A 9,918-nucleotide genomic window follows, 5' to 3' on the forward strand; every position below is an offset into this window, starting at 1 on the left:
TGGAGAGCTAAAAATATCTTAGATATTACAATGACTAGTGGCCTACCAAAGTTCAACCCTACCCAACAAAATCTTATTTCTTAGCACTTGATTTCTCTCTTTAGGGAGAAATTAAATTTAGTTTTCAGTTAACTATTTTTTCTCAGGGCAAGGTGGAGTGTGTGTGTGTACATGTGTGCATGCAGCAGAGTCCATAATGAAAAAAATTGAGAAACATTATTTTACACAAATGAAATCTCCAATCTTTAGCTAGTCAACCAAAATAAAGATCACATTTCTTAACTTTCCCTACAGCTAGGTGTAGTCATGTGACTAAGGCCTGCCCCCACAGGATGTGATAGAAAAAAAAAAAAAAAAAAAAAAAAAAAAAAAAAAAAAAAAAAAAAAAAAAAGATAGTTACTTCTAGGATGTGTCTGAAAAGGAGGGACATGCCCTTTTGCTGCCTTCTTACCATCCTGTACTTGGAAATTGGACATGGTGGCAAGCCACCTTTGGCCATGTGTGTGAGGGCAGCAATCTAGAGATGGTGACAAAACAAAGGAGGAGCCTGGAAGACCTCATGGGAAAGAACCACCATCCAAGTGCTGATCCATCTACCTCTGTCAGAGAGAAATAAGCTTCTGTCTTAGCCACTGTTTTTTATTGCCGCTGTTATTTATTTTTCCATAAGTTTTTGGTGTTCTTTAGTGGTGATTTGTGACATTTTGGTGCATCCATCACCTGAACAGTATACACTGCACCCTATTTATAGTCTTTTATCCCTCATCCCCCCTCACTCTTCCCCACAAGTCCCCAAAATCCATTGTATCATTCTTAGGCTTTTGTGTCCTCACAGCTTAGCTCCCCATATCAGTGAGAACATATGATGTTTGGTTTTCCATTCCTGAGTTACTTCATTCAGAATAATAGTCTCCAGTCTCTTCCAGATCACTACTAATGCTGTTAATTCATTTTTATGACAGAGTAGTATTCCGTCATGTATGTATACCACAGTTTCTTTATCCACTTATTGATTGATGGACTTTTGGGTTGGTTCCATGATTTTGCTGTTGTGAATTGTGCTGCTATAAACATGCATATGCAAGCACATTTTTCAGATAAATGACTTCTTTTCCTCTGGGTAGATAGATACCCAGTAGTGGGATTGCTGGATCAAATGGTAGTACTACTTTAGTTCTTTAAGGAATCTCCACACTGTTTTCTATAGTGGCGGTACTAGTTTACATTCCCACCACGTGTGTAGAAGTGTTCCCTGATCCACAGCAACATCTGCTGTTTGTTGATTTTTTTTATTATAGCCATTCTTGTTCTTTTGATTTGCATTTCCCTGATCATTAGTGATGCTGAGCATTTTTTCATGTTTGTGGTCATTTGTGTATATTCTTTTGAGAATTATCTATTCATGTTCTTAGCCAACTTTTTTATAGGATTGTTTGTTTTTTCCTTATTTATTTGTTTGAGTTCATTGTAGATTCTGGATATTAGTCCTTTGTTAGATGTATAGATTGTGAAGATTTTCTCCCACTCTGTCGGTTGTTTACTTTGGCCATGCAAAAGCTCTTTAGTTTAATTAGGCCCCAGCTGTTTATCTTTGGTTTTTACTGCATTTCTTAGCCACTGTTAATTTGGGTCTCTTACATGCAGCTGACTCCTTATTCTAACCAATCTAACAATTTAAGAACTAATAAATGGTAGCAGGAATGATACAAAATGAGCTTACCACTGGCAGATAATGACCAGGTCCCAGAGGAAATTAAGGTGCTTTAATTAGTTGGGTGGGCAATATAAGAAAATATCAGTGTAGCCATCTATTATACAGAAGGATATGCCATAAATAGTAATAGAATTTAAAAAGTGTATTGCTTATCTGGACTTTAATATTTACCATCTGGAAACCACATCTCCAACCCTTGTTGTGTAACATTAGGATATTCATTAGATAACCTATTCTTCAAACAGGTGAGCAGCTGTGAATATGCTAAAAAGCTATCAGTGTTGCTAGTTTCACATTACTTATTATAAACCACCCATTTATGTGAAATGGAAATAAAAACATGCAGAAATTCCCTTGGATCTGAGAGTAGGGTTTCCCCTAGCACAATCAATTTTGTGGTTAATTTGGTTAGGTCAGCTAAGATGCTAGCCAATCAGAGGTTAGGAGAGAAATGAATTTCCTAAATAAATATGATGCCCAAAATGTGTTATCTAAAGAATTTATCAGGCTCAAAGTCTGGTCCAGGAGTGACTTAGAACTCCATTCTATCACTATGAAGAAAAGTGGTGTTCTTTTCGTCTTAGGCTTCATCTTGCTGGCTCTGATTGGAGTTCAAGGTAAGAGGTTCTGAGTTAGGTTGTAAAGAGAAGTGATTTACTGTAAAAGAATCTTGATTAGCCAGATAAAGTCGAATGTTCCGCCTGCATTGAAGAGTAATATTTGGTCACTTATAAAAGCTTCTCAGTGACATGATCAGTTATCCAAAGTTCATAACTTAGATCTGCCAAGTCAAACACAACTCTTTGTAATTTAGGTGTATGAATTCCTAGTAAGTGTTCAGTAAATGTTCATCGAACTGGGTGATAATGGGATGAAACTCTGTCGCCTAAATTATTTTCTTCTCCCTGATACTGTTTTTTGATAAGTATGTCTGTGGATAACCAGTTAAGGATCCAACCAACAATCAGAGAGGTTGTCCCTATTCTATTTACTATCTTTGTTACCTTGGGCAAATTACTTAATCTTTCTAGACCTCAATTTCCTCATCATCTGTAAAATAGAACTTTGTAGTTATACCTTTTCTGACTACTATATAATGTATGGCATTTAGTATAGTAAGTACCAAGTAAATATATGAATTTAAAAATTAAGATAATGTATTTTAAGGGGTTTTCAAAAATTTAAAACACTATTGAAAAGCAAGGCAGTGGGGAGGAGAAAAGATGAGGAGGGAGGTGGTGATTGGTTACAAAGGAGTGCTTTCTGTTCAACACCAACACCAGTTTCATTCCCCAAGGTCAGAAAATAAATAATAAATGGCTTTAGGAGTTGCTTAAGAAACTATGATCAGCATGGCATACATGAATTAGGTATCTGTTTGTCTTGTGATAGGCATTTATTAAATATTGTGGAAGTCTCTTTTGCTCCCAAGGACATAAGATGTGGTAGTTAAGAGCAACACCTTTGGACTCAGAGAGACCTCGGCTAAAACCCTGCCCCTGCTCCTAAAAGCTGTATGATTTGGTTCTTTGTTTAACCTTTCTGAACCTTAGTTTCCTTACGTATAAAATAGAGATGATACCTCCTTCAAAGGTTTGTGGTGATGATTTTTAGGCACTTGGTAAATTATAGCAATAATCATGACTCAGTCAGATGTATCATTTTGATAGATCACCTAAACTGAAACATTGGACTAAACCAATGTGTTCTACTTTTTTCTTTCCCTTAGGAAACCTAGTAATGAGGAAGGGTCGCTGTTCCTGTATCAGCACCAACCAAGGGACTATCCACTTACAATCCTTGAAAGACCTTAAACAATTTGCCCCAAGCCGTTCCTGTGAGAAAACTGAAATCATGTAAGTAACAACCCAGCTAACATGCATGCACCATATTGGCAAGAACATTAAATTTAGGATGTTTTACCCTTGGAGTGCTTGCCCATAGAAACACTTAAAAATCAGATGGTTAGCCCCTCCATAAATTTGGGCAGCCCCTTTCTTTTTTCTCCTTAAAAATACAAGGAATTTCTGGTAGATTAGGACCCAAGAATGATGTATTACCAAAGTAACACATGTTTATTGTAGAAAATGTTTAATGCAGATGATACAATAGAATAAAATAAAAATCACTCATAATTCTATCCTCAAGTGACAAATACTGTTAACCCCTTAGTATACCTTAGTATACTATAACCCCTTAGTTATAGTATATAACCCCTTAGTTATAGTATATAACCCAATCTTCTAAATCTCCCTTATTTGCTTCATGTGCATGTAACATAGATATGTATTTATATACACAATATACAAACACAAAAATTAAATCATATACTGTTTTGTAATCTGATTTTTCATTAAAACTATATCATGAACATTTTTTTATGTCAGTAAATCTCTAATAATGTCGTTTTTACCTAACGTCACTTTTATTTTTTTTTTTTTTTTTTTTTTTTTTTTTTTTTTCTCCCTATTTTTTGTTTTTTGGTAGGATCTTGGCTTACTGCAACCTCTGCCTCCCGGGTTCAAGCAGTTCTCCTGCCTCAGCCTTCTGAGTAGCTGGGATTATAGGCGCCCACCACCATGCCCAGCTAATTTTTCTTGTATTTTTAGTAGAGACAGGGCTTCACCATCTTGGCCAGGCTGGTCTCGAACTCCTGACCTTGTGATCCACCTGCCTCGGCCTCCCAAAATGCTGGGATTACAGGTTATAGGTGTGAACCACCATGCCCAGCCACCTAATCTCATTTTTAATGGCCTAATTTTATTTCATCATATGGATAAACCATAATTTAGATGACCAATTATTGTTGTTGGAAATATAGATTATTTCCAAATTTTTGCTGATGAAATGAAACTTATTATGGCAGTAGTGTGTCTGTAATTCTTTCCTATGGTACCTTTCTCGAGATTAGAATTGCTAGGTTAAGGGATGTGTGCATATTTTAAGTCTTTATAGATCATCCTTGACCACTCTTTTTCTCACACTATACAGAAAAATTAGAGAAATATTTAAAGTATTTCCAGACAGTCTACTGTAAGTAATTTCTAAAATTCAATCAGGGGTGGGCACGGTAGCTCATGCCTGTAATCCCAGCACTTTGGGAGGTTGAGGCGGGTGGATCACAAAGTCAAGAGATTGAGACCATCCTGGCCGACATAGTCAAACTCTGTCTCTACAAAAATTAGCTGGGCATGGTGGCATGCACCTGTAGTCCCAGCTACTTGGGAGGCTGAGGCAAGAGAATCACTTGAACCCAGGAGGCAGAGGTTGCAGTGAGCCAAGATGGCACCACTGTACTCCAGCCTGGCAATAGAGCTCCATCTCAAAAAAAAAAAAAAAATTCAACCAGTGGCTCATTTTGTCCTAGGAAATAATTTTAAGTAGTTTCACTAGAAAATTCAGCAAAATTTATAGTTATTTTCATTATTTCTGAAAAAAAGCATTTAAGTTATTAATGAGAAAAAACTGTCTCATTGCTATTTCCTTGGCAGTGCTACACTGAAGAATGGAGATCAAACATGTCTAAACCCAGATTCAGCAGATGTGAAGGAACTGATAAAAAACTGGGAGAAACAGGTTGGTGAAAAAGAGGAACAACATTTTCTTCCTTTTAGAAATTAACTTTGGAAAACAAAGAATCTGCATTTTCATTAACACTATAAGAATACATAACTTTTAAGAATACATTTTTCATTCATATTATGGTGCTTCTATTTTGTTCCTAGGACAAAATTATGTTCCTACATATAGTATCCCCTCTGTCTCCCACCAGAAGAATGTGTGTTCCTTGGAGGGTACAGAGCTTGTCCTTATTTCATATAATAAATATGTAATTCATTGAATGGTAGACACAGAGGATACAAACATAGTAAGGTATAGTCTTTTCCTATTGTAGCAAATATATGCTAATAATTACAGTACAATGTGAGAAATATAACAGTATGCACAAGAATCTTGCAGATATAGAGGAGGGAGTACTTTGCTGGGGGAACAGGGCAGGAGAAAGTGTTAAGGAAGATTTCTCATGTCAGGTGATATTTGATTTGGGTCTTGAAGGATAAATAATTCGCCAGGAAGGTAAGAACAGTGTGAGCAGAGCAGTAGAATCACGAGAGAATTTGCTGTGTTCAGGGAGCTTCCATTAATGTGGCTGGAGTTTGTGTGAAGAGGCTGAAGGGACTGAGGTAGAAAAGTCGGTCAGGACAAAGCAGGAGGAATCCTGCATGTTATGCTAAGGAGTTGGTATGCGAGCGGGAGATCAGGTTCTGGAGTGTGACAGACTGCTGGTTCTGCCACATTAGCTGTCTAGATTTGGGCAAGTCACCCTCTCCAGGCCTCAGCCTCCTCCTATGTAAAACATGGAAGATAACATTACCAACCTCAGAGGGTTGCAGCTGGGGCAGGTGAGTGGTAAGCAAGGTTGCGGGGAGATGTAATAAGCCAGAAGAACAGACAAAAGACAGCCAGTTAGAAGGCTGTTGTCTCCTCCTCAAAGTGAGCAAAGTAGGGAGAATCTAAAGGAGCCCCTCTGAGAGTGAAGTGACTTTAATGTGGTTTTCAGGATGAAGAAAGACCATAATCAGGAGAGTGAGTACAAATATAAGTGAAAATTGTAAGATTCAGAAACATTGCCCTTTTTCCCTTCTCACAGGTCAACCAAAAGAAAAAGCAAAAGAATGGGAAAAAGTGTCAAAAAAACAAGAAAGTTAAGAAACTTTGCAAAGTTAAAAAATCTCAACGTCCTCATCAAAAGAAGGCTGCATAAGAAACCACTTCACCAATAAGTATTCTGTGTTAAAAATGTTCTATTTTAATTAAACCGAGATCATTCCAAAGGAGGATGGCATGTAATACAATGCTTGTTAATTTGACTAGAAAATTTAAAACATTTCTCTGAAGTTGTAACTAAAGCTAGAAAGTTGATTTTGAGAATCCAAATGTTAAGAATTGTTAGAGGCCATGATTGTCTTTATTCTTCTACCACCTGCCAACTGAATTTCATCATGCTTAAGGCCGTGATTTTAGTAATATCCATGTCCAGACAGATGCTCAGACAACTGCATCCCACACACAACAGCTGCCTGGAAGAGCAGCCCTAGGCTTCCACACACTGCAGCCTCCAGAGAGTATCTGAGGCACATGCCAGCAAGTCCTAAGCCTATTAGCATAGCATGCTGGTGAGCCAAACAGTTTGAAATTGAGCTGGACCTCACCAAGCTGCTGTGGCCATCAACCTCTGGATTTGAATCAGCCTACAGGCCTCACATATAATGTGTCTGAGAGATTCATGCTGGTTGCTGTTGGGTATCACCACTGGAGATCACCAGTGTGTAGCTTTCAGAGGCCCCTTTCTGCCGTTGGAAGCCATGTGATTCTATCTTGTCTGCTCAACACTTTGTTATTGTTCCCCTTTGCTTCATTCAAGTCAGCTCTTCTCCGTCCTACCACAATTCAGTGCCTGCCTCCTCTCCAGTGCATATGTTACATGCTCTGATTTATCTGTGTCGACTCCTTTCTCACCTTGTCCCCAACACCCCACAGAAATGCTCTCTTCTCCCTATTCATCCTCACTCAAGCCAGTCTTCAAGGCTTAGTTCAAGTCCTGCCTCTTAAATAAACCTTTTTGGACACATATATTATCTTAAAATTCCTATTTCACTTGGGTTCGTTACCACATGGGTGAACAATGAATGGTTAACTAATTCCTGTGTGTTTATCCTAGCTCTCCAAACAGATTGTCAGCTTCTTGAGGGCAAGAACCACGGTTTATTTCTGTGATTCTTCCACAGTGCCTAATAATACTGTGGAATTAGGTTTTCATAATTTTTTAATTGCTGTCATTACAGGCAGGAGGGCAGTCAGACCATTGTCTCAGAGCAGGTGCTGGCTTTTTCTGGCACCTCCATGTTGGCTAGCCCCTGGTTAACCTCTTACTTATTATCTTGGCCATTCACTGCAGGGACTAGGGATGATGCAACATCCTTGTCTTATTATGACAGGAAATTTACTTAGCTTCTCCAACAATAAGAAGCACGTGGTAATAATAATAAGGTTGCAGATATTCTGGACTGTTTTTAGAAAATTAGAAAATATAGTTTCCCGAAAATCACAGAATCTTACAATGAAAAGGGCTCTAAGATCTGTCAGTGACCAACCTTTTCCCAACCATACAAAAATTCCTTCAGTGCCATTCCCAGCAAGCTTCAGCTTTCTATGATCCAACAAGATAGCTACCAAGATCATTTTCAAAACTTATTTTAAGCAAATATGAATTTTATTGTCCACTTACTTGTTTTGGAGTTGTATGGTGATTATCCATTACCACACAATCTCTCACGAAGAAAGGGAACAGGGAGGTATCAAGCACTAGAGGGAGCAGCCAGGTCAGTTAGTGGAGGTATGATTGGTGCCCAGTTAGCCTCTGCAGGACATGGAAACCTCTTTCCAGAGAAGGTTCCGTGAATTGTGTAGGAGAGGTTGTCTTTGGCCAGAATTTAAACGTATACTCACTTTACCAAATTGTATCACCCCTCACACTGCTGATGATTTAGAGTGCTGCAGTGGACATCCCACTCGAATGTCTTACCTAATCATGAAACTCCCTAGTCCCTTCCATGTAACTTCCTTGAAAAATCTAAGTGTTTCATAAATTTGAGAGTCTGTGACCCACTTACCTTGCATCTCACAAGTAGACAGTATATAGCTAATAACCAAAGACCACATATTTTCACTAACACACACTTTGTAATCATTTATTATACATACACACACACACACACACACACATATACTCTCAAAGCAAATAATTTTTAAGTTCAAAACAGTATTGACTTGTATACCTTGTAATTTGAAATATTTTCTTTGTTAAAATAGAATGGTATCAATAAATAGACCATTAATCAGAAAACAAATCTTGATTTTTTTTGTCTTGAACATACCCTTCAACTATTGAGTGTTTAATAATAAATCTCATATGTCCTTCTTATTTACATTTTAGCTTTCTCAAATAAAGTGTAACAATAATTGAGATAACACATGAAAGCTCTTTAAAGGGCCTATTGGGGACAGGAATAAAAGTAATGACAACCCTATAGAAAATATGACAACACTGCCTTACGACAACATTGACTTAAAAGAGTTAATGTGGGGCCGGGCAGCTCACGCCTGTAATCCCAGCAGTTTGGGAGGCTGAAGCTGACTTGAGGTCAGGAGTTCGAGATGAGCCTGGCCAATATGGTGAGACCCCCATCTCTACTAAAATTACAAAAATTAGCTGGGTATGGTGGCATGCACCTGTAGTCTCAGTTATTTGGGAGGCTGAGGTAGGAGAATAGCTTGAACCTGGGAGGCAGAGGTTGCAGTGAGGTGAGATCGCACCACTGTACTCCAGCCTGGGTGACAAAGCGAGACTCTTGTCTCAAGAAAAAGAAAAATGAGTTATGTAGAATTCAACCAATTTCCTAATCGTCAAGAGTAACGCTATTCTAATGAGGTATGTACCCAGGAAGCCAACATGTCTTCTTTTCTATCTCCTAAAATTGTATGTGTTTGAATATTATAAAGCCTCAAGTGGTTACGATGGAGACCCAAACACTGAACAATTTAAGGGTCCAGGAAACTGGGCTGGAGGCATTACGCAGTGTGGAGTCTCTGAGAAGGTTGAGAGTGTAATGAAGAGCATCATCCTATACACTTGATGGATGCTTTAGAGGCCAGACAGGTGTGATATTTGGGCAGATTAACAGCTGCTAATGGTAGACATGAATTCTCGCAAGCACCTTCACCTGAGAGGCAGTAGGAGGACTCTGGAAGGAGCTAAGATCCTGGATTCTGAGATATCCTGCTTAGAATCAGTGCCCACTACTTATTAGCTGTGTGACCCTGGTTACAGAATAATATTTCGCCTCACAATGCATCAGTTTCCTCATTCAGGATTGTTGTGAGGAGCAGGCTCAGCATAGGCCCTGGTGAAGAGAAAGTCCTCAATGTTGTCCCAGACCCTCCTTACCCACTTTGCTGCACCTTTATAGCAGCAGATGGATCCCATGTCTCATATAGAGAGAAATGTTTCCAGCACTGAAAAAATCTGTGGGAGAAATGAGAGTAAAAGCCTTGCTGACCGATGTTCAGTATCTATATTTTTATAATCCTACTCTAGGCTATCATTGTCTGTTTTCTGGGCTACTTCAGTAGCCTCCTGTTT

General features: G+C 38.5%; 1 protein-coding gene across 1 annotated transcript; it reads left to right on the forward strand.

The window, feature by feature from the left end:
• The first annotated feature begins 2,200 nt into the window (after positions 1-2,200).
• CXCL9 (C-X-C motif chemokine ligand 9) lies at positions 2,201-8,747 on the forward strand. The gene is made up of 4 exons (XM_017514803.1): positions 2,201-2,332; positions 3,445-3,571; positions 5,207-5,291; positions 6,367-8,747. The coding sequence occupies exons 1-4, from the start codon at positions 2,269-2,271 to the stop codon at positions 6,478-6,480; spliced, it is 390 nt and encodes a 129-aa protein (XP_017370292.1). The 5' UTR covers positions 2,201-2,268; the 3' UTR covers positions 6,481-8,747.
• The last annotated feature ends 1,171 nt before the right edge of the window (positions 8,748-9,918 follow it).

The sequence above is a fragment of the Cebus imitator genome, unplaced genomic scaffold (assembly GCF_001604975.1).
Source record: "Cebus imitator isolate Cc_AM_T3 unplaced genomic scaffold, Cebus_imitator-1.0 Scaffold537, whole genome shotgun sequence".
Taxonomy (NCBI): Eukaryota; Metazoa; Chordata; class Mammalia; order Primates; family Cebidae; genus Cebus; species Cebus imitator.

Coding starts and splice junctions, on each gene's coding strand:
- CXCL9 (XM_017514803.1), top strand. CDS start 2,269: ATGAAGAAAAGTGGTGTTCTTTTCGTCTTAGGCTTCATCTTGCTGGCT. Junction 2,333..3,444: donor GGCTCTGATTGGAGTTCAAG/GTAAGAGGTTCT, acceptor TCTTTCCCTTAG/GAAACCTAGTAATGAGGAAG. Junction 5,292..6,366: donor TAAAAAACTGGGAGAAACAG/GTTGGTGAAAAA, acceptor CCCTTCTCACAG/GTCAACCAAAAGAAAAAGCA.